This window comes from Phycomyces blakesleeanus, assembly GCF_001638985.1.
Source record: "Phycomyces blakesleeanus NRRL 1555(-) unplaced genomic scaffold PHYBLscaffold_1, whole genome shotgun sequence".
NCBI lineage: Eukaryota > Fungi > Mucoromycota > Mucoromycetes > Mucorales > Phycomycetaceae > Phycomyces > Phycomyces blakesleeanus.
Window position 1 is genome coordinate 1,796,834 of NW_017265134.1, and position 25,680 is coordinate 1,822,513.

Here is a 25,680-nt window from a genome sequence, read left to right on the forward strand (position 1 = left end):
CTATTGAAAATCAAGGAAGACCAAAAGAAATATATTTATATAGTATTTTGATATAAGAAAAAAAAAACTACTAATGATAAATGGTCTCAATCAGGTAGGTACCTTTAGACAAAAACTTTTTCTTTTAGTATCACTTCCCCTCACACTTTCAGTGTGTTCTTGTACACAAAATCACGCATACATACATATATATATATATTTAAGTCATAATTCATAATGCATAATTCATAATTCCCAGAAATCAGCAGTTTTTTTTTAAAAAGAAATTTTACTCTACCCTACTCTACTCTACTCTACTCTTAAGCTTAAAATGAACCAGGAATAGTTTTTGACTAAAAAATAAAATTACGGGAGTTGAATTGGTTTGAGCACAAGCGTGAAAATACATTAGTGCACGTGATATGCCTTTAAACTTTTTCCACACCTCCACCTATAAAAAGGCTGTAGCAGATCTCTTTTGATTGGGGGTTGATCTTCATCTTTTCTTATATTTGCCTACTTTCTCTCTCTCTCTCTCTTTCTCTCATTTCTTTATTCTTTTTCTCTTTTTTAAAAAAAAAAAGATAAAAATAAGAAGCCAGTCATGACTGTACCCGAAGGAACTACCGAAGCCAGCATTGCTTCTGTAATTTATGACCCAAACCTCTTCTATGTAAATCCTCCAGTCGAGCTATCAGCCGCCCAGGCTGAGACACTAGAGGTCATAATACGTACAATCGTACCCTCTTTAACCCAGGAAGAAGAAGACCAGATAGTGGCCCGTCTGTGTCGCAAGCCAAACCCACTCCACACTCCCGAGACCGTGCGTGAATTTTGCCGCTTGGACGGATTTACAGAAGAGTCTGTCGAATATGCCAAATACTTTATCTACCGCGCCATCCCACTCGAAAAGAGGTCCGAACTTCTGGCCGTGCTTTCGATACTTTCCACAACCCCAGGAACTTTTGCGCTGACAAGTCATCTCCGACAATTCAAGAATCTGACCCAAGCCGAGCGCGAAGCGGTGTTTTTGGGCTGGAAGGACTCGTACATTCCTCAGATCCGAAACCTCTATAAAGCTTTGGTAACAGTTTCTGTATACACCATATATGCTGCACAGGAGTCTGCTCTCCACAACCTAATTGGATACAAAATCCCAACCAAAGAAGAGGAAAAGGCGAAGTATCTGGACCCTGTGCCTGAGAGATTGAAAATGTTGACATTGGAAGAGCTCAAACAATCCTTGCATTATGATGCCATTGTAGTTGGTAGTGGAGCTGGAGGAGGTGAGTAAACCCCCCCCCCCCCCCCCCCCCCCCCATAATATATATATAAGAAATAGAAAGTAATGGTCGGTTCTGCCTATAGGTGTGGTTGCTGGTGAATTGGCAAAATCTGGAAAGTCTGTGCTGGTAATCGAAAAGGGAAGATACATTCATGAAGAAGACATGATCCAAAAAGAAGATACCGGCTACGCCAACATGTATGAGACTGGAGGCGCGTTCACGTCTTTAAGTGGCTCTATGAATATATTTGCTGGAAGTGTGTTTGGTGGTGGAACTACTGTTAATTGGAGTGCATGTCTCAAGGTTAGTTACTTTGGCACTATTTACCCATACATACATATATATTAGAAAATCAAGTAGTGTTACACAATAATTTGCACTAAGCAAAAAAAAAAAGTGTGTTCCTCTCTCAAAATCCCAATCCTAATCCTAATTCTTTGATTTTTGAATTAATTAATTTATTTATTTACAAACCCACAAACAAAGCTTCAACATTTTGTACGCGAAGATTGGGCAAGACAGGGATTGACCCATTTTACATCCCCAAAGGTAAATTTTTATTTATTTATTTATTTATTTATTTATTTTCTCTATAACTTTCTAATAAATATATATAACTATAATTATAATTCTTACGAGAGGGAGATGTTTGAGTGGTCAAAGTTTAAAAAGACTACAAGTCCTCCTCTAATTTGCATTGCTCTAATATATCCTATTCTATTTTATTGTATTTCTACTTTCATTGCCTAGTTTTCAAATGACCTTGATCGAGTTTTTGAGCGCATTGGTGCTACAGCAAAGGGTATCAACCACAATGGTCCCAATCAGATCCTATTGGATGGCGCTAGGTAAGTAAGCCTACAAAATAAGATTTTTCAAAGAGAGAAAGAGAGTTAGAGTAGAGAACCAATTACAATTAAAATTACAATTGCGGTTGTAGTTGCAGTTGCAGTTATAGTTACAGTTACAGTTATCCAAAACATAAACCCCTTCCCAAAAGAAAAAGAGAAACATATATGGATATATGTATATGTGTCGATTTACTTGTTTTATTTATATATTTGTAAACAGTAAACTTGGATATCACCATGCAGATATTCCTCAAAACACAGGGGGCCGGGCCCATGATTGCGCCTTTTGCTTTACTGGATGTAAAGCAGGTGTCAAGAACGGTACAATGAATACCTGGTTACGAGATGCTGCAGACAACAACGCTAGATTCATTTCCCAGACAAAGGTCCTGCGTGTATTGACCGAAAAGGGCAAGGTTACTGGCGTAGAGTGCTTGGTGAACAACAGGGAGGTCGTCAAGGTCTATGCAAACACAGTTGTTGTTTCTGCAGGATCTCTTCAAACTCCTGGTGTATTGCTTCGAAGTGGTTTAACAAACAAAAACATTGGTCAAAATCTCCGGCTTCATCCCTGCTCTATTGTCTATGGTTTCTTTGATCACAATGTGGACATGCATTCTGGTTCGATCATGACAGCCGTAAGTTATTACTATATATCTCTCTCTCTTTCTTTTAATATATATATATATATATATATGTATGCTTATTTATTTATTTGGATTAACTTTATTAATCTACTCCTTGTACCAATCATTGTATATATGTTTGTATGTGCTATTTTTTTTCTCTTTAGGTGAGCAATGTAGCAGAAAATGTGGATGGCGAAGGGTACGGTGTTAAACTAGAAGTTCCGTTGACCCATATACCAAGCTTCGCTACTATCCAAGTCTGGAGAGGCGCGGCTGCTCACAAAGAAGCCATGCTTAAGTACCGTCAAGCATCTCCGATTATTGTCATCACACGTGACAAAGATCCCAATAGTAAGGTGCGGTACGACGGCAACGACAATATGATCATAGACTATGATGTTTCGGACCACGACAAGATTTCTATCGTCGAAGGTATCATACATGCATGCAAGATAACAGTTGCAGCCGGTGCCCGTAGTGTGTCTGTGATCATGTTCGCAGTCGAACCGTTTGAGTTTGCGGATGATGAAGAGTCACGTACAGACAACCCCCGATTTGTAAAATGGCTGGCTAGGGTCAAGAAGAACGGATTACCTCGCTATGGATCTGGTATTTTCTCGGCACATCAAATGAGTACCTGGTGAGTTGTCTTGTTAAATTTAATATACATCATATACAAATGAACAAGAAAGAAAGAAGGCAATCAGGTCAACATTCCAGCGGGTCAAAGGAACTGTATTGAAGTGAAGGGTTTAAAACTTGATTCTATTGTGGAATTGAATACACAGATTACATACATGCCTACATACATTTTTATTTATTAACTTTTTCTTTCTTTCTTTATTTTCATAGTCGAATGGGCATTTCTCCTTCTGTGTCTGTTACCAAACCAACGGGTGAGACATGGGAAATCAAGAATCTCTATGTGGCCGATGCTTCTCTCTTTCCTACAGCTTCAGGTGTTAACCCAATGGTTACCACCGAAGCAGTCGCACTTCACGTAGCAGACTGTATTAATGAAAAATCTCGGGAAAACGTTGCAAAACTTTAAGATTTATTCCTATATATATATTTTTTTTATCTATTATCCATTATTCATTACTTCATTAATTAATATATATTTATATATACATAATACAAAAGAAAACAAGAAACAAGACAAAGTTTGATAGCCAATCTGAACGAATAGTTTATATACATAGTTCATTGGTAGAACGTTTATTTCTTTTACAACATACAGGTGTTTGGAGAGAGAGAGAGAGAGAGAAAGATAGAGAGAGAAAATTTGTGAATTCGGTAGATATATAGATAGACCCAGAAAGATGGTCAGATAGTTAGATCGTAAGAGAGATAGAAAGGGGAGGTTTGGTAAATGTGGTGATAAAAAAAATGAAAAAATGAAATAAAGAAAGAAAGATTGATTAACAATATATATATATATGTGTGTATGATTATTATTATTATTATTTTCATTCATTCATTAATGCATTCTTTTTCTTTCTCTTTAGTTGGTGCTGTTGTGCTTTGACTTCTTCCTGCTGTTTTCTTCAGCTTCTTCAGATTTGTTGGTACGCTTTGAAGTATTGTTAGGTTCGTAATAATCTTTGGCTGGCGGGGGGATGTAGGTGCCACGATGACGACCCAACTTTGGTGGAATACGCCAGAAGTACTGTTTGTCCTGCAAAGTACACTTGCGAGCACTTCTGCCGACCTGTGTGTAAGCTGTACGTCTCCATTCAACAGGATCCTTATCACTGCTGTAATAATAAAGGTTTTCTTTTGGTGATCCGTCTGCTGTCTTTCCCTTGCGAACAATTTCTCCAAAGAATGGGCAGATCTGCAGAACGTGTTGAATACGGGACATCCATAATTCACGAGGTTGTTGGCGATAGGTTGGGTTGGTTTTCATGATGCGTGAACAGATATCACTCATAGGCATAGATGATTTACGTGAAAATACTAAACACATACACATACATTTGGCGTAGAAGTACAATACAAGTTGTTGTTTTTCTTCATATTAGCTACAGTATCTTACACTCCAAAACTCCAGGATCCAGATTTTGTAAAAGCCAAAATTAAAAAGAAACATTACTTACCCAAAGCATCAATAATAATTTCAGAATAATCTGTTTCCTTTTCAACACACTGCTTTTCTTCCTTTTTGTCTTCTTCTGCCTTTACTTCTGCTTCTTCGTCATCGTCACTTTCTTCGTCTTCTTCTTGGCGAGGACGCTGGCGCTGACGGCGAGTGTTTTGAACGACATTCTTTTCTTCATCTTCCTCGTCTTCATCTTCGTCTTCTTCAATCAAGAACTTTCTGGAGATCTTCTGGTTTACTGGTTTCTCATCCTCTTGGTCCTCCTCTTCTTCGTATTCTACCATTTCTTGTCCTTTTTGTCTTTCCAATATTTCCTCATCTTCGTCATCATGGTATACAGCTGAGAGCATAGAAAGATCTTCCAATTCTTCCAGTTTATCCATTTCAGATCCTTCCATCATTGAGCTCAGTTCAAGATGATCACCAAACAGATCTTCATTCTCAACAACCTCGTCCTCCTCTTCCTCCTCGTGTTCAAGCTCATGCTTATTATCATGATTATATTCATACTCGTGTTCATGAACATGTTCATGAATATGTTCATGCTCTTGGTCCTCTGCCACTTCTTCTTCTTCCTCGTACATATGCTCCTCTTCCTCCATTACCTCCTCTTCGTCTCCTGCTTCGCAGAGTGGGGGAGGTTCTTTGAAGAGAATGATGTCTCCCAGTACATCAATCATGGAGTCCTGCGAGAGTTCTGCCCTCTCGTGCTGACCATAGAGTACATTATCTACGGTCGCGCCATTGAGACCAAGGACAACAAGTTCAAAAGAGTCCTTTGTGGGGTTATGTTCGATCGAGACGTGGATACGACTGATCTGCCGGTTTCTTCTGCCAATCTTTACTGTCGATGCACCACCTCTGCCTAGTGTGATGGTTTTTTCGCGAGAGCCAACGATGACTAGTGCACGAGGGGTGTGGTCTGCTGGAGAGTAGCCAACGTCTGAGGTCTGGACGAGGTCATCTGAATTGAGGTAGTAGAGGTCAGAATCCTGGCGATCTGGTGAGTCGGGCATGTCTGATGGCTGTGTAAAAGGTGTGATGCGTTTGATGTTCCAATTGGATGGTGGTGTCTCAGGGGCTCTGTCTGTCATCATCATCATCGTCGTTGCCGCAGTCGCAGTTGCCGTCGTCGTCGTTGTCGTCATCATCATTGTCATTTTTTCGTCCATCTTATTCATGTGTTTACCATCACAGGTCGTCATCGAATTGAAGCAGGTATAGAAAGAATAAAATAGTAATTTTATATATATATTGATATATTTATATAAGTGATGAAGTGTGTATTTTTTGTGTAATTACAAAGACAAAAGAAAGGAAGAGAAAAATGGAATAAATATTAAAATAAAAAAAAAATCAAAAAGAAATATCAGTGGAATTATTTGTTTTTTTTTTTTTAATTATTTATTTATTTATTTATTTATTTATTTATTTTTATTTTATTTTATTTTTTGATTGATTGATAAATTTTTTTTAAAACAACTTATACGATAATGATCATTATTGTCATTAGTAATAATAGAAAAAATAAAATAAAAAAATAGCCCTTTGTAATATTACAGATTTTTCTTTTTAGTATATATATATATTTCACTATCCATGGCAACCTTTACTATTATCAATCTTTGAAAGCTTTGGAATTCCAAGTAAATTCCCATTTTTTTTTATTTTATTTTTATTTTATATAAACTAAAATAAAGTAAAATAGTACGCGACAGATTCGCGTTTTTATTTATTTATTTGTTTAAGGGGAGAGAATGTGATTGGTCAGCGTGGATTTAATTGCGTCCAATAAAACAAGCTTTACTTTAAAATGTATTAGAAATATATCCACAGTAGATTATATTTCTTTATTTGGAGATGTGCGTATATTTTCTAAAAATAGAAGAAACTGATGATATGATGACATGATAAACTATGTGACTGCATCTGCGATTTATGTTCAACAAACCGGAGATTTGAAATTACAGTGAAGCATTATATTTTCGACATTTTTTTATTTTTTTTTCAAAGTGAAAGAAAGTATACCTTTCTCTACAAAGCAGTACAAATACATATATATATATAAATATATATATATATATTACAAATAACAAAGGATGTCAGCCAAACTGCCTGAATTGGACGCTCATTATCCCAAAGACCTAAAGCTGAAGCAAGTTGAATATTTCTTTATTTCTTTAAAAGACAAATAAATTCTAAAGATATAATATATATATATATATGCAGATATGTATATGTATATGTATGTATATGTATGTACATGTATGAATATATTGCAAGACGTCAAGACTAATTATGTTAATTTGTACAAATATATCTAATATTTGATATTTGAAAACAATGTCTATTATTACTATTTTTATGTTTATATTTATTAATATTAATACTACTATTTAAATAATAACAATACTAATGGCAATAAAGACTGTTGCAAGTAGTTCATCGCCATGGTATGGGCCAAAGCTTCTTTTTATACAAACAAATATATATATATATATTATTTTGCTTTATTTCATTTTAGGTTTTTCTGGCTCACTTTTGTATTCCTCAAAAAAAAATTATAATTTAAGAGAATAAGAATGGTAATGTTAATATGTACAAACAGGTGAACGTACACCCGTAAGAAGAAGACTAGAGCATATGTTTCCACCCATTTGGAATATGTGTGATACCAATCGCCAATTGATGTCCACCATTACAAGTATGGATGGTCTGGATGCTAAATCGCAAGTTATTGGAATTGAACGAATTGTGGACAGACCTCATCAATTCACAGCAGACAATGCATGGTAAATAGAGAGAAAAAAACTTTACTATGGTTTTTGTATATGAAGTTTTGATAAGTATTTATTTAAAAGTAATAGTAAGAAAATAAATTGAGTAAGAATAATTAGATATATCTATCTGGAGGTACACTGCTTTATTATTATTATTATTATTGTAATTGATTTATGTATGTATGTATCTAAACATTCTACTTTTGTGCATTGGTGTGCTGAATAGCTATTATGGGCAATTGACCAACCTGGGAAGAAATAGCATGAGCTTACTGGGAACTCGCCTCCGAGAGATCTATGTTGACAAGTAAGCTTCTGGAATTCACATCCAAGACAGTGTTACAACCATCATTAAACAACTTGGTCTTTATTCATCTATTTTGTATATACAAACAATTAAAAAAAAACAAAATTAGACTTGGGTTTCTTCCTGATCGATATGATGAAAAGACCATCTACATTCGCAGTTCAGACTACCCTCGTACTCAAGAATCTGTCCAGCAATTGGTTGCAGGCGGTCTTTATCCACCCACCAAGCGCGAAGATGACTTTAAACTCAAGTTACGCATAAGGTAAACATTTTTAAATACACGCTCACTTTGAGATAAAGAGGCAGAACTAGAGAACCAGAGAACCAGAGAAGTATATATATATATATATATATATATATATATATATTATATTTGTAGAGGATACAGTGTACAATCGATACCAATGTCTTCTATAAATGTACATATATTAATAATAATAATTAGATATATATAAATATATAATTCTAAATTGAAATTTTCGCTATTAAAATATATAAATATATATATTACATATATATTTTTTATATTATTATTTTGCTCATCCATTTATATTATTATTTTTTGCCCCGCACACAAGAAATGTATAATAAACCAATAGTCCAATAACCTCTCTTTAATTTCTGCTTATATATATATATATATGTATATATTTTAGAGATCCACGCGATGATAATATGTTCCCCAATCCTAATTGCCGCAAGTTGCGTACATTGGCCAAGGAATTTAACAAGACAGTTTCTGTGTTGTGCAAGGATGAGTTGGAGATTGTCTCCGATCAACTGAAGCCCTATGTTGACACCGTCTCACTCTCCAGCCATCCTTCTGCCAACGGTGTCCTGGACACCCTTATTTCGGCAAAGACCCATGGCTTCAGTCTTCCTGCCACGGTTACCGACGATGTCCTTCAGAGACTAGAGGCAGTCGTGGTCAAGGAGTGGTTCTATGGAGCAATGGAGTCGCCTGTTGTCCGCAGACTGGGCATGGGTAGGTTGATGGGAGATATCAGGGACCGTATGGTCAATAGGGCAACTCGACTAGACAAGGACACCCCAGAGGCCGATCATCAACTGGCAATCTATTCTGGCCATGACACGTAAGTCATATGTTTATATTTAATATGCTTTATAAAAAAAAGTATTTTATTTTATTTTATTTTATTTTATATAAATAATTAAATGGGAACACAGACATGCCCTGTTCTCAGGCTTATTTAAATGGGTTGTTAATTTTCTTTTATTATATTATATTTTATTTTTGTATGATTGACTTGTTCCTTTTTCTGTGCTTTTTTTTTTGTTTTTTTTTAATAGAACGGTGGGACCTTTATTAATTATCTTGAATGGATTTGATGAGCGGTAAACCAATGAGGAAGCCTTGTGCACCAAATCCAAACCCAAAAAAGAGATACTTACACTCACCTACAAACACACATTTGTAAGTATGTATATATGTATATATGTATATATGTGTTTGTAAGTAGGTGTAGGTGTAGCTTATAGGTGTTTTGTATTTGGAATTAAAAAAAAAAGAAACATAGTTACTAATGTATATATTGTATTGTATTGTATTGTATTGTATTATTATTTTTCTGTTAGATGGCCTCCATTCGGTAGTAGCGTGATATTCGAACTCTTTGAAAAGGAAACTGCAAAATGGTTTGGAACCAAGACTGAACATTTTGTTAGAGTGCGATACAATGACAAACTGCTCGAATTGCCCGGCTGTGCTGGTTCTGGAGATCACCTTGCTGAAGACAAGAGCATCTGTACCCTCGAGGCATTCCAAAAGATTGTAAAGGACAGTATCCCAGAGGACTGGGAACAAGAATGTAATCAATAGAGATTCTCAAATCATCAAAAAATAAATAAATCAATAAACCAATAAATCAATACAAATTTGTATACATATCCATTATTTAACTATATTCTGTATACTGTAATGTAAATTTAATTTAATGTTCTATGCTATGTGCTATTTAGTGTAGTGTTTTCTATAGTTAAACTTGGTCAAGCTTTGTGTCTGTGTTTATGGGTGTACATGAAGAAAATTATCAACTACTTTAAGCAGAACACATAACTTTACTTGTATTACAGTTGAATGCAAAGTGCAAGTGTATGTATGTATGTATAAATAAATATGTATAAAAAAGAAGCATCTTTGGAATTATATCGCCGTTTTAAATATATCGTAACAATCCAAAAAAAGAAAATTAAGAGTTGCTTATTTTTTTTAAAAAAAAAAAAAAAAAAAAAAAAAAGACGAAATTACGCCCTATATTTTTTGTGTCTTATTCTTCTTCTTCTTCTTCTTCTTCTTCTTCTCTTTCTCTTTCTTTCTCTTTACTTATTTTTCTTCTCTATTTTTTTTGCTGTATATAATACAAAGATATACAACTATATATATACATATATAGAAAATATATTATCCATTTCAAAATATATACATATATATTCTTAATATATTTATATACATAAGCATAGACATCTATATCTATATATCTATATCTATATACACCTTTGTTGATTTACCCCAAGACTCGAATGCTTCTATGAACTATAATACTCAAGACAATTCATTTTCTTCTGTCTCTGACAATATCTCTAACGGACAATGGTTCTATCCAACTGGAGGAATCACATATCATGAACCACTCGAAGAGCCTGTGCCTTTTGAAGGTAATAATTATAATGTCAAACGACAAATCAAATAATATACACCCAAAAAACCCCAACCATGACTAACTTGTTTTTATTACATTTTATTATACATATCTTTTGTTTCATGCACACCAGACTTTCAGTTTAGTTTTGGTCTAGATCCTGACTTTGCAATGCCCATCCCACTCGACATGCTTCCACTTCCACCAGCAGATGGAGGAATGCCTCCAGAACCATTTGGTCTACTTGCACCACCACTACCAACACCTACGACTGTATTAAACGAAGACGATCAAAAAACATTCGCTCAGTTTTTGGACACTTTTGTTATTGACCCGGATCCGCAAGTCAATGTGGTCCCCAGTCACTTACCCAGTCTGTACGATGGCTCACTAATGGATTCTTCCTCATATCCATACCACCAATCTCGCCAGTCACACACCAACACTAATACAAACAACAACAACAACAGCAACAGTAGCAATAATAATAATAATAATAATAATAACTCATTTCGTAACTCACCACCATCGGTTATAATGGGTCAGACAACAGCAGAAGAACAGGAAGACGCCTACAGACGGACTTCGATTCTCCAGTCGCTCGACCAGCAAAAACAACAGAAGCGAGCAAATCTACTAAACGTCGCACAGGCCAAGGAAACACATGTTGAGTTGGGCCACTACTTGGACCACCCAGACTTTCCCCCTCCCCCTCCCATGCTTCCACTGTCTTCAAACACCCGTCAATCTCAAGCTCAAATTCAGGCCCAGGCACGCGCTCAAATTCAGGCTCAGGCTCATGCTCAAGCACAAGCTCGAGCCCATGCTCAGGCACAGGCACATTCTCAGGCTCAAGCTCAAGCTCAGGCTCAGGCTCAGGCTCAAGCTCAAGCTCAAGCTCAGGCCCAGGCCCAGGCTCATGCTCAAGCTCAAGCTCATGCTCAAGCCCAGGCTCATGCTCAAGCCCAGGCCCAGGCCCAGGCCCAGGCACAAGCTCAAGCTCAAGCTCAAACCCAGGCACAAGCAAAAGCAAAGGCACAAGCCCAGGCCCAGGCTCAAGCACAAGCACAAGCACAAGCACAAGCTCACGCACAACAGCAGCAACAACACAGTCAGTCTTCTACTCCTTCGCCAGTTTATGGAGCCGGATCCAGTTACAGATCAGACGCCGTCTACTTGCAACAGAGTAGCACGATTACTGCACCTTACACTGCCACGCGTCCTCAACCTCCTCCAAACGATGACGATGAAGAAGATGAAGAAGACGAAGATGAAAATATGACCGAAAAGGGCTGGAAGCGCAACAACAGCAACGGTGGCAACAGCAATGGCAACAATAAGTCCCAAAAATTGCACAAGGAACTTTTGACAGAAGAAGAAAAACGCGCCAACCATATCATGAGCGAGCAGAAACGGCGCAGTACAATCCGGACTGGTTTCAAAGACTTGACCGATATTGTGCCCACCCTCAAAAACATCAACAACTCCAAGAGCACGGTCTTGTTCAAGGCAGTTGATTATATCCGGTATCTCGAGAAACGCAACAAGAATCTTCGGGAGAAGATTGGTGGACTTGAGATGCGTGTCGATGTCGAAGGTCGAATGGGAGGAGGCGGAAATGGAGGTGGTGGTGCTGTAAATGGTAGTGGAAACACTGGCATGATGACGGGCCGGTCTCATCATCGTGATTCTCGATACTCCCAGCCTTATCCTACCCCACGTCAACAACAACAGCAACAACAAGCACAACAACAAGATCGGTCTTATCGTCAAGAAACAGCTGAGCACCCTTATGCAAATCCTAGTCCACCCCGGTCATCACCCTCTGCTGCAAATGCTGCAGCTGCTGCTCTCATGGCTCATAAAAACCAACAAAAACAACTCATGGCACTTCAAGAACAACTTCATCTCCACCAAAAGTTACTGGCACATCAACAAGATATCGGACCTCGGTCCAAGACAACATCAAGGCCTCTTTCTTCTCACTACACACACGCACACGCAAATCACCATCATAATTACCATCCGGCTCTTGGTAGTGGTGGTGGTGGTGGCCGGCAAGATGATTTGGGAGGAGTCTTCCGGTCAGTGGCGTCCGATCGATGGTATCCTACAGATCCTTCTTTCCTAAGCTCTCTTCCATCTGCCACACAAATCACTCGGCCAGACGCCACTAGAGACGATGAAGAACCTCTCCAGACAGCTGTCTCTGCATAAATTTGTTTCTCTTTTCTTTAAAATATTTTCTTTCTCTATTACATTCATATGTTGTCTTTTAGTTTGTTTTATTTCTTTTTATTTTTTTATTCTTTTTCCAAACTCACACTCACACACAAATCCACTTTCACGCACATCCTCCTCTTCATTTGCCTACCTATTCACCTATCTACCTATCTACCTATCTTGTCATTTCCCAATTTATTATTATCATTATTATTATCGTTTGTCCTTTACTGTTTATCATCTTTTCTTTTTCTTTCTATTCTTCTTTTCTAGTGCTTAATAAACTCATACTGCCCACCCCTCATTTACATCAAAAAATAAAGATAAAAAAAATGAATAGTAATAATTGGTACAACAAACACTCTTTCCGTATACAGCATTTTTATATGTATCTTATTATAAGAATCGTATTATTATGTGCTTTGTAAAATGTATATAAATAAATAAATAAATAAATTATATATATATTGAATTTGTTGTCTTTCTCACGTACACACAAATATATATATTTATATATATATATCTAATTATACAGTAGCATATCAGTTTCTTTTTTGTCGTCGTTGTTAATGTTACTGTTGATAATCCAAGCAATTAACAAATTTCAACCTAAACCAAACCAAACCAAACCAAACCAAACCAGACCAGACGAAACGAAATGTACTAATATGTATAAAAGAAGTATAATCCATAATTGGATTCCGTGATGGAGACAGATTAAAACCCGAGAAGTAGGCCAAAATAAATAAAATAGAATAAAATACTACAATGCAACAAAAAACCAGACCAAATTATATAACTAAATATGATATAATATAAAGTACAATACCCCAATATATTCTAGTAATGATCTTAATGAACTCATCACAAATGATACGAACAAGCATGTGTTTTGTACTATTATTTTCAAGTGAAAACCAAGTGTGCTACCTTGTCCTCCAAATACACATTTGTATTATAATTATATATATATATATTCTTTTGGTTGCTTGCTGCTTGTTGGTTTGAGTACCACCAAAAAGGGGTTCTAGATCGAGCCTTTAAAGACATCGTTTGTGAATGTGTACAAGGATATTGTGTCTCTCGCTTCCTAACATTGACAACCGTGGCTCGTTGTATTCAAATACTTTGAAATCGTACAACCTTGAACAAGGAACATAAATAATAAATAATAAGAACAATAAGCAAGAAAATGATAAAATTGATCGTATTAATAACAATACTATATATTCTTGTTGCAGTAAAGAAGTTTCGTAAAGTGGGTAGCTATTTTATAGTATATAAAATAAAATAAAAAAAAAGGTAACATAAAGTAATAACAATAATGCGCCTTTCAAACAATCGAAACATCCCAAAGTTTTCTCTTTCTCTTACAAAAAGAAATAAATAAAATCACACCTGATATTTTGTCAAAGATAACGTTATCCATTCCGTAAAATCCTTTATTTTATTTTATTATTTTTTTATTTGTTGATTGTTGTTCTCTTCTTGGGTCTTTCTTTTTTGGTCAATCTGATTGTGCTTCAGAGTACGATTTTCTTAGTCTTTAAAGATGCTCTCTTTTGTTTTTTTTTTTTTTTTTTTGCTTTTTTCTTTAAAGAAAGCCATTATGATTATGCTTATAATGTTATTATAAAATATTTTTAAAAATGGGATCTCACTCCACTTTGGTTTCCATTTTGGGTTTACTTGATGGAGACAGATAGAGAACACTAATCTACAAATGTGGGTTGAGGGAACAAAGAAGGAGAAATGAGGTGGAAAACGGAAAGAAACAAGGAAATAATAATAAAAAAAAATTAGAGTGAGTGGGTGAAGGAAACAGTCAGATTATACAGACAAGAGAAACGGGGAACATGGAAGGGTTACAGTTTTTCCTTCCAGACACATGACGGTGTATCAAAGATGTGTCGGCCTATTAAATACAAAATAAGCTATTTATTCGCCTATTTAAATAATATAAAAATATTTTAGAGAAAATATCGTAAAAAAAAATTTATAGGACCACTTTATCCCTAAATTTTTTATTTTTTATTTTTTTTTATTTTTCTTTATACCATCTGAGATTATATTTGTGGCGTTGCTTTAAAATATACAACAACTATTTAAAGAAGCGAAATAAAATATATACATTTGTTAATAACTCAGAAGAGCAGTTGGAAGCACTCGCAAAATAAAAATAAGATACATGTATCGATTGAGAGGTACACAGTACAATTTGACTTTCTCTTGTGTAAGTTACATACGTACATACTGTGTACTGTCACATGCAAATGCCTTGTCATATTACCCGGTTCACGAGCCAATATTATCTATCATTGAATCTCTCCCTCTCTCTATACGTCAATACAAAATAACCAAAAATAATAAATATATATCTATATATATCTATATAAAAAGACATGTGAAAACAAGAGGTACATATATAAAATAAAGTAGAATAAAATAAAAAGAGGATAGCAATATCTTGGTTTAATGACACTTTTGTTTCACCAATTTTGCTTCTTTATTTCACTCTTTTCTTAGTACAGATAGAATAAAGCCAAGAGATAAAATAGCACAAAAATGAAAATGAAAATAAAATGACAAAGGGAATATTTCAAGTCAAGAGTACTAGTATTGATTTGTTAGTCTCTTGCATAACCTTTTACATAATATTGTATATCCTTTTAGTGTGTGTATTTGTATCTATCTATAGATATTCTATGGCAATCAATCAATAATTCATGGTTTATTAGTCAAGTATCCCATTATTTTTATTTATTAGTGTAGCACAAAATTCTGGCAGAAATAGTCTGAATAAAGGGTAATTTATTTTTATATACATGTATTGCAATTATTGGTAAAACATAATGGGAGTTCTTTTTCTTTCTTTCTTTCTTTAATGATGACATCAATGGTCTATGTTCTTGGAGGAGAACAATATGCATATTATCAAATAAAATCTAAATTCCCATGTGTCTATCAATATATCTCTTGTTGTGTATCTATGGTGAAGCTCTTTGATAGTGGCTTATAAATTACTATATGTTTTTTTACTCGTTCTGTCGATCTCAAAGATCTCATTTCATAGGCTGGCCAGTGCGTACAAAATCCTCTTTCTAGAATCAATTACATCTTTTTTCACATGTTCATAAAAGTGTACAAGACACAAACACAAACACAGACACGAACAGTATACACACACACATATTGCTTTTCTTTAAATTACAGTTGTGTGTACAATAACAGTAACAGGAAAATAATTTCCTCTACAATATGGAGAAAATATATTCCAGAAAGACAGTCTTTCTTTCAAGGCCTTTTCTTTTTTTTCTTTAAGAAAAATAAGAATTTATTGGTTTCCAGGTTATTAAATTGTTATGTACATACAGACAAGATTTTTCTTTTCTTTTGAATATGATGAGTTTTATGATGTTCCACAATTTCATCATCTTGAAGGACAGTGGATTGAATTAAGTACTCCTCCTTTGAGCACAGACCACACAGACTACACACTACACTCACACACCTTACAAAAATTATTATGAGAGCATGAGGAAAATAAAATAAGAAATTTAAATTAAAGTCAAAGAAAGAATACATATCCTTGAAGATCCCAAATTAATGATGAGTTTTTTCTTCTTCTTGTAATTCTTGGGGAAATTGTCGTGAATTCACAAGAAAGCTTAGAATCAGAAGAAGACAAAGGCACTTCAACATTTGACAGCAATAGGATCGTCAAGGAAAGAGCACCATTTGTGCAATTCAAGATCATCGCCGTCAAACTTTATTATTATTATTATCATTACTCTAAGTATGATTGTTATGATCATTATCTTATTCTTTTCTATTGGCTTATGATCTTCATATTTATTATTATTATTATTACTATTATTATTATTATTATACTCTTTAGTCTATAGCAGATTACCTAACTCTCGAATCTACTAGTTTTGGGCAACATATTTCTTTTTGTACTTTAAGGCTTACTTGACACAAACTTAAATATTTCCAGTTAAATATAAAAAATTTATCCCATACATCTTTTGATAAATAGATCTATAGATACATATTCATTATTCATCATTTTACCTTGAAGTATCAACGGTAATTTTTACTACTTATTTATTTTATAATCTAATTCAATTCAATCCGGAAAAAAAAACTTGTCTTTATTTGTTGAGTGAATAACACAGGCATTGAAGATAAAAGGAAACATATTAAAGAGTAATCTCTAGCAAAATAAATGAATAGATATTTATTTTCTCTATTGAAGGAACAGTAGTACCAAATGACATATGAAATTTACTTTCCAAATAAATAGGGACATATATATATATATATATCTAAAGAAAAAAAATCATCAGATAAAATTGAAACATTATAGGAAGAAAGGCTAAAGGACAAAGGAAGAAATTAGATAAAGGAAAAACAAAACAAAACAAAAAAGCTAATAGTGCCTTTTCTTTATTTTTGTTTTTATTTATTTTGTATACAAAAATTCAATTAAACATTTGAAGAAATAAATGGGTTACTCAATAGATCACAATCGATCTCACTTACAAAATTTATGATTGTCCAAGGTTTGATACTCAAACAACCACCAAATACAAGTACAGGTACAAGTACGAGGGAAGGGTACAAAGGATCGACATCAAATGCTTCCAATTCACATACGTGAAACCGGTTTCAAAAACTGAAAGCTGAAAACTAAAGTATGGTACAAAAAACAATTTTTGTAAATACAGTTTATATTATGTCTTTTAAATAATTCATGGGAATTTCATGAATATTTTTTTTTTATCTTAAAGAAAAAATAAAGTAGTACTTGTTTGTACACAATAGGCTATCCCAACATGCCTTAATATATACAATCGTTTAAAGAAAAAAAAAGAAAAATAGAATTTAAGGTGAATAATTCCGTGGATACAAGAGTTGTTTTATTGATGTAATTCACGTACATCAAATATATTGTATTATTATTCAACAAGCTTCTTTGTATATGTTAGTGGTATATGCACAATTAAAAATCTAGTCATTATAATTGGGATCATATACTACGTCTCGGACTCACCATAAGCCAGTGATGCTTTATTTCTTTATTTCTTGTATCCAAATAGGCTTTAAAAAAATCCTAATTCTAATCATAATCATAATATCCATAAATATAACCATAAAGAAATAAAGAATTTAATTAACGTTTGCTGATCTTTCTACTTTAATTTTTTACCACACACAAAGAATTCATTGCTTTAAAGCCAAGTGAGCCAGAAACTTAATATCATATATAGTCTACACTATTTAACTATATAAAAAAAGAGTGGTGATTCCAGTGGTGATTTTTGGAAAGTACTATAAATATTTTCTAAAATCACCATTATAATCACTACTCTTTTTCTTTCTGGAATTTATCTTGTTGAAAAGAAGCCCTATTTCATCAAATCTGATTACATTTTAATAAATAGTTGGTTGAATTCCACACACAACAATGTCAACGACAAAAAAAAAAGAACAGGAATATATGCATTAACAGAATTGCAGAAATAAGAAAGGCATAAAGAAAGAAATGACATATATATAGTAATAATCTATCTACAACACCATTAGGGTCTTGCCTTCTAATGTGGTCCGTGCACTTGTCTGTGCGCATCTTATATATCACCACGTTTTATGTTATAAATACACCATTGTTAACTCTCCTACAAACTATTTTAAATAAAGAAGCATACACACATATATATGTATATTATTATTATTAGTATTATTTCTATTAGATTATGTGAAGGAAGTGGTGATTCCGATGCTAATTTTGGAAAGTACCATAGGCATTTTCCAAAAAAAAAAAAAGGTCATTTAAATCAGTGCTCCTTTTTCACGATGTTATTATTATCACCTTGAATGAATAGGTGGATAGATTAATGAATAACTTGGTAAAGTAAAGATATATATATAAAAAAGGAAAATTGGATAGCTTTTATATGTAGATACATAGATGCGTGTGTAAGTATATAATTAGTATTAGTATTAGTATTAGTATTAGTATTATTATTTGTTTCTTGTTTATTTATTTTATTTTTATTTTTATTTTATTTTCTTCCTTAAAATGCAGAAGATCCCCATGGAGATGCGTTCATGTGGGTTGGCTTCTGTAGTGACTGTAAAGTGTGCGGGTGACCAAACGGATTTATGGGAGCCGCGATATCCAGTGTATTCTGCTGAGTTGTGTGAGCAAACGGATTAAAGGCATTTTGTGAGGTTGGCAAGGGTGTTTGGAACTGCGAAAAGGTTTGGCTTCTTTGCACCGTCGATTGTGCAGCAGGCATGCCCGTCATTTGCGCTTGCAGACCTTGGAAAGATATACCAGCACCACCAGTATTATTGTTGTTATTATTGATAGATCCTGGTGGCATTGTCATACTTCCAAACGATGATCCCAAAACAGACAGACTGTTCTGGGCCGACGAAGGAGGCGGTAAAGTATTGGAGCGGAAAGGATTTGCGTTGGTGATTGTGGCTGGAGACTGAACGAGAGATCCGGCAGGTAAAGAAGATAGGTTGGTTAGAGGGTCAAAAGATTGTGGCTGGACCATCGTGGCTCGAAACGGATTGTGTTGGCTTTGCATCGTCGCCGGACTGAAGCTTTGTGTGGGTTGTAGACTTGTAGGAGATGAATTAAAAGAAGCCTGTCCAGCTTGATTATAATAAACTGTAGCCTGTTCTTTTTCGAGACTCGAAAAGAAATCAATTAACTCAGTTGGGCGTTGATTTTCTTGTACAACTGGTGGTTGGACAGTAGAGAATGCTGACTGTGTAGCTAGATTAGATGGCGAAGATGTTTTTGGTGAAGAAACGGTTGGTGAAGATACTAAATTAAAGCAAAAGAACATTGTTATCATTATTAGTATCATTATATATATCTATCTATCTTAGGGGTACTTCTTTTATTTTCTTTTTTGCTTTCTCTAGTATACCTACCTTTTAAGGTGTCTTGCTTTGGTGCTCCATCACGCTCTGTATCATTTAGGTATTCTTCTAATGCCTCTGCCAGCGATAAAGGTGCCTTTTGTTAAAATAATTAGATATTTATGTATGTATTATTTGAGAGCTTACGATACTCCAACATCTCCCTTTATTATTTTTATTATTGGCGCTACTATTAACAGTAATAATAGTCAAGGTCTTTTTTTTTTACTCACATGTTTTATGGCTGGAATCGACATTTGTAATTCACTTTGCAAGTGTCGTGCTCGATTTAGGAACTCGATTATTTCTTCTGTTTGTCTTGCAAATCGTTTGTAGATATCTAAAGAGGCCCGCGCATCATGTTTGCTCATAGCAAAATAGTGCTCTTATATATATTCAATAGTGACAAAGAACTAAATGAGTCTTTCTATTATATAATTTCTTGTCCAAAATTTCCAATTACTTACCCAATATATTGACAACACCTTCATTAGTAACCTGAAAAAGTACCATAAGATCCTCCACCAAGAATCGTGTAGCAAAAAGACTGATGCTATTATCTGTATCTTCCAAATGAAACTAATATAGATAGATAGAAATAAATAAAGGTGTATTTGTCAGCTTATACTATCATCATTAGCTGAAAGGGGTTTGTTTCCTTATATTTGTTTTATGTATACATATACATATATTCTTCTTCTTATTCATATATTCGTTTCATTAATTAATTAATTAGTTAATTAATTAATCCTTTTGTTTTACCTTGCATTTTAATAAAGCAGACAGTTGTTTTTGAAGAGCTATTGTTTCGCGCAAGAGGCCTTTTGCAACAGTAAGGTGTCTCAGACGTCCCTCCTTGTTGGTTTTGATTGCTTGGATGTGATCAAAATTCAATTCACGATAGACCGCAACCCTTTGTGCAAGGTACGCTGTGTAGACGTAGATGTGTTGTATTTGAATCACGCCCGATGACTTTTCCCGGAGGCGTGATGTATCCAATGCCGATGGATGTTTTCCCATGTAATCCATCACACGTTCGTTGTTGCCATCTCTCATCAAGACATGAGTGATGATCAAGACCTTGAACACAATCTACCAAAGCAGATTACAATAAAGAAAAAATAAAAAAAAACAGAATACGCATTGATATATATATATATATATATTAATTATATAAAAAAATGGTTTCTCTCTCTCTGTAGCTCTCTCTATCTCTCTATTTGCATATATACACGCATATGTGTATGTACGTTTCTGGCTCTTTATATTATCACCCCCTTTTTTTTCCCTTTTTTCTTCTCTTATTCTTCAAGTAGACACATACGATCCAAGAGTTTTCTCGTAATCTTCTTTCTAATAAATCCATCATGTCTGCGATCAAAGCTGGATTCTGAAAAGTTAAGGAAATCAAGGCTATTTCGAAGTTAGATTAGCTCAATGACCTCATTTGAGCTTGTGCTTTTTGTTTTTGTTTTTTTTTGGTGGGTTTGTCCACAAAGATTAATATGTGCTTTACTTGACAAATGTTTTTGTTTAGGTGGTTGGTAGTCCAGTCGAGTTGCTTTCCGTACTGCGATTTCCATTGTGTCTTTTTTTATGTATGTAAGTATGTTGGTTTCTATACTTCTTTTCGTATTGAAAATGAAATTATTATTATTATTTAGAATAAAATAAAATAAAATTTAGTTTTTCTTTAGAGTACAAAGATGTGTTTAGGCAAAGTAAAGAAAAGTAAAGTTAAAGAAGAGCAAAGAAAAGGAGGTGAACCAAAGATTTAATTCTATTTTGCTCTTATTTTTTTATTTTATTTTTTATTTTTTCAATGACTTTAATTTTATCCGGACCAACCTTTCAGGATAGTCAAATATATATATATATATGTATGTATATAGAAAGTAAAATATAATAATAATATAAAAAGGCAAAGGTTTACCCTATTATCCCTTTACCGTTCTCCTCTCTCTTTCTCTTGACCCCCCTTTCCACGTGTAGGGCTAAAAAAGAGGATAATGTATGTCAAATTGCCATATAAGAAAGCAAGAGGTCCTACAATTTTCTTTCTCTCTCTCTTTATTTCTGAGGTTGATTTTTTTTAAAAAAATTTATTTTATTCGTTTAAATATATTCCTGTCAAGGTCTTGTTTTCTTTTTGCTTGGAGGGCTTGAGATTATGGTTTCAATTGGTTTCGTTAAAGAGGGGTCCAAAATCCCCAAATGGTTTGTTTGTTTAATTGATCGATCGATTAATTGATTTTGCTCATTTGGATGTCATTGTTCAGAAGAACTCTTACTAGGATAGAAGTCTATTCACGCAAAATCGAGTGAGAAACCAAAAAAAAAAGAGTCATATGATAATCTACTTTCTTTTTTTTTCGTGTGTAAAATATACATTTTTGTGCTTGAATGTGCATAAATGATCAAGACATCGTATTACTAAGACATGCGTTTTATTACAACAAAGCCATTCTCTATTCAATTGGGCTATTAACTTGTGTGTGTGTTTTCTCAAAGATTTATAGCACACCACTCTATAGAAAACGGCAATATAATAGCCAGGGTATCCAAAAAGAACCAAATTAAATATTAATGATATTACAGTCAATCCTATTGAATTTGGCGTTTTTGAAAAAATAAATGGCTGAATCTCAAAAAGGAATGGCCAAAATAGAAAATTGATTGGCTGAAATATAAAAAAAATATTTGTCCTTTAGGCTATAGGCAAATGTCAACAAGTGCTAGCTAAACTTGGCATAAAAGTAACGTCTTATTTGCTATAGTCTTGAGTTTAGCTTTACCACTTCTTTTTGTTTTTTACGAAAATGGGCTTGATAATCTTTACAGTGAGCGAGGTGAGAAAGTTTCCGATCCCAATATTGTCCTTGAGATCATCGCTAGTAGAGAAAAGTACTTGAGCGACAAGCGTCCTGAAAAAATTCTTGAGAAAGTTTCAGCTAAAAAGCAACCGAGATCTAAAAAGTCCAGACAAGCCAGCTCTTACAAAAATTACATCGATTTTTCAAGGGAAACTTTTATTGATCGTATACTTGAGCAACCAGTGGAGCGCGGTGTAGTGAGTAGAGTTACAAAAAAACCCTTACAAATTAGAAAGATATATGTACGTCTGCTATGTTTGAAATCAATTAACATGTTTTACGTTAGTATGGCTTACATGTATCTGATGAAAGAAAGAAAGATGTCTATACGAAATAAGTAATGTTTCCTGGAAGATGACAAGTTAGTATCCGAAAGTAGAATAGCTTTTGCTTTATGAGCTTTGCTTCATGAACACACAAGCATCTTAGAAACAGTCTCAAAGTACTTTTACTCTGTCAATATTTCTTGCTTTGTTTTCTATTTCAAAACACCACATCAACAACGTAATAATATAATGAGTAATACCAGTATGTATATATGAAACCCGACTTTTTATAACAAAAAATCATAGTGACTTCAAGAAGCGAATGATTGGTTTGATTACTTCAGAGTATTGATCAAACGAAGGTTATGATGACTTTTTTTCTTCAGAAGGCAGCGATTGTTCAATAATTTGCTATAGTAACAATTAAAAGTCATAATGAGAAGATACTTATCATATATATGTTTAATTATAGAGTAAAACCTACTTTAGAACTATAGAAATTCTCAAGTATTTTTTTCAATTGATCCATTAGCTCTGTTACGCTCTGGGATTTCAACTGGCTTAATAATTGAATAATTATATTCTCCATTATCAAATTGCAGCTTTGTAAGTTTCAACACAATTCCTTATTTCTCTATACGAGAATACATCAGTACACTTTCTTAAAGCTTACATATAAAAAGATATTCTTGGAGACTGTTATTGCCAAAGAAGTGTTGGGCTAGTTGCTGTATTGATCAAATCCCGTATTAGCCCATTTTCTTTTATAAAAAGGCCCCATTGGGCTATGTTAAGTTCTATGTAACTGTTCCCTACTGGTAATAGTGTACGGCACACAATTACCAAGTAGTATAGGTTTTTACATTTTATTTTAGTGAGTAATAGCAAGTAAATTAGAGAACACGTGACCGATTAGAAGGGCTAAATCACATGATCTCTAATTTCATCCTGTCTTTCTAATATGATGATGATGATGATTAGTACAAACATTTATTAACACTATAGTCGCTTCATACCTCCGGCAAGTATTCCAAATGTACAGTGCTCTTTGGTGTGATTAACTTATTTGAAGGCGAAGGTGTAATGCCTTTTGCAAATTTCAGCTATTCTTGCTCTGTAAATGTCTATCAATTCTTTACTTTTCTTAGGAGGCTTTACTTCTTCACAGCCCACTTCAATGACTTTATAACACATCATTATGATGTCCGGGCGTGTTGTACGATACTCTTTAGGCACTTCATCCATCAATGAAAAAGAAGAGGTATCCCTATTTAAAGAATGAGCCGTCAATATTTTTCTACTATATATAATAAGAGTGATAACAGTAATAATAAATAGAGCTCTAAATCATAGATAGTACAAAACAAAGTCAAAGTGATTTAGTTATTTTTTTTTAAAAAAACACACACCCACCAAAGGGCAACACTATGTGAAATCCAATTATTTAATTTTAACTTACCGACACCTTTTTTGCTACTTTTGCTACTTTATTTGTAGCATTTAAGAAATAGACCGTTTAGTAAAACATTTTATAAAGTAAGCTTCTAATTCCGAAATAACAAAATTTTGCTTTTTTGATTATACGACATTAGGAGAAACAACATATTAAACCACCACCGCATTTTTTTTTGTGGACGAAAACTGCTAGCCTCACAAAAATGCCACGCTCCCAGGTGTTTTTAAATTACTAAAAACATCTTAGACCGTTTAAGTTTTAAAAATGCCCTACAATCTGCCAGAAATACTTGACAGTCGAAAAAAAAGTGATATTTGAAACTTGAATTAATTATTTTATTTTATTTTATTTTATTCTATTCTATTTTGTTTTGTTTTGTTTTTGCTTTAGTGCAAGTTTTCAATTAGCCTTTGAAAGCTGTTATTTTTTATTAAAAAGAATTACCCCTTTTATTTCAACTATGATTCCATTTGAACATTACAATCCATTGCAATTGAGGCATTTGGGATTGATTTTGGGTAAGTATTTCAATATTAGAAAAAATAGATACTGTGAGAATTTTGAGGTGTTCGGAACTAATTTCTGGCTATTATCTTAATATTAGAAAAGGTAGATACTGTGAGAGTGTTATTTATTAAAGAGATAGAATAATATGCTTATATATATATCAATCGACAAAGACTTTCTTTTTCTTACTATTCAATTTATCTCTCTTAATATTTGTACCCGCTGTACCACGTCTGGTACTCAAAAATCCACCCAGGCACACATAAATTCATAGACCTATATAAAGAATAAGTTATTAAATAATTAGCATACTTTTTGGAAGTAGAACTCCCCTCTCCCTTCAAGCTTTATGTACATCTTCGCTATGAAAATTTTAGCTACTATATATTAAAATTAATGCGCAAAAATTAGTGGAGCAGTTTATTGAATGGATAGTAGACATAGATAATGTAGCTGTAAAATGGTAAGAAGATTTGCAGAGAACTTCAAGGCAGAGTCTAAGTCACATGCTTATATTCCAACTTTTTAAAGATATAGATAAAGAAGAAGATAATAATAAAAAGACCTCATCTTCATCTCCGCTTATATGACTAGACTCAAGGCTTAAGACTTAGGCTAAGGCTTAACAAGTTGGTTCGAGAAAGCATGGTAAGAGAAAATAAAGAAAATAGAGTAATAGTACCACCTAATTATTTCCTTCATTTTGTGGAGAGTATAAGGTTAGATTCACAATGCACATATATAAATATGTATATACATACTTCAGTTTAATAGCAAAGTACATGTAGAAGGATTAGGTTCTACATTTCTATTG

At 33.9% G+C, this 25,680-nt stretch overlaps 3 protein-coding genes across 3 annotated transcripts; 2 read left to right on the top strand and 1 right to left on the bottom strand.

Moving 5' to 3' along the window:
- Positions 1 to 886: 886 nt before the first annotated feature.
- On the top strand, positions 887 to 3,751 carry PHYBLDRAFT_96857 (GMC oxidoreductase; the record flags this gene model as incomplete). Its single annotated transcript, XM_018443985.1, has 7 exons — positions 887 to 1,265; positions 1,348 to 1,568; positions 1,752 to 1,814; positions 2,016 to 2,113; positions 2,337 to 2,754; positions 2,910 to 3,385; positions 3,598 to 3,751. Coding segments are annotated over 7 exons (1,809 nt in total), but the record flags the coding sequence as incomplete, so codon positions are not given.
- A 3,002-nt stretch (positions 3,752 to 6,753) lies between these two features.
- On the top strand, positions 6,754 to 10,013 carry PHYBLDRAFT_76860 (hypothetical protein; the record flags this gene model as incomplete). The annotated part of the gene is made up of 10 exons (XM_018443195.1): positions 6,754 to 6,815; positions 6,945 to 7,005; positions 7,274 to 7,283; positions 7,455 to 7,638; positions 7,853 to 7,933; positions 8,043 to 8,198; positions 8,593 to 9,030; positions 9,248 to 9,292; positions 9,533 to 9,765; positions 9,922 to 10,013. The coding sequence occupies 10 exons, from the start codon at positions 6,754 to 6,756 to the stop codon at positions 10,011 to 10,013; spliced, it is 1,362 nt and encodes a 453-aa protein (XP_018298858.1).
- An 8,820-nt stretch (positions 10,014 to 18,833) lies between these two features.
- On the bottom strand, positions 18,834 to 21,510 carry PHYBLDRAFT_184459 (hypothetical protein). The gene is made up of 7 exons (XM_018438936.1): positions 21,281 to 21,510; positions 21,089 to 21,177; positions 20,527 to 20,856; positions 20,232 to 20,343; positions 19,998 to 20,149; positions 19,777 to 19,861; positions 18,834 to 19,666 (listed from the first exon to the last, which is right to left on the bottom strand). The coding sequence occupies exons 1-7, from the start codon at positions 21,345 to 21,347 to the stop codon at positions 18,900 to 18,902; spliced, it is 1,602 nt and encodes a 533-aa protein (XP_018298859.1). The 5' UTR covers positions 21,348 to 21,510; the 3' UTR covers positions 18,834 to 18,899.
- Between the last annotated feature and the right edge of the window lie 4,170 nt (positions 21,511 to 25,680).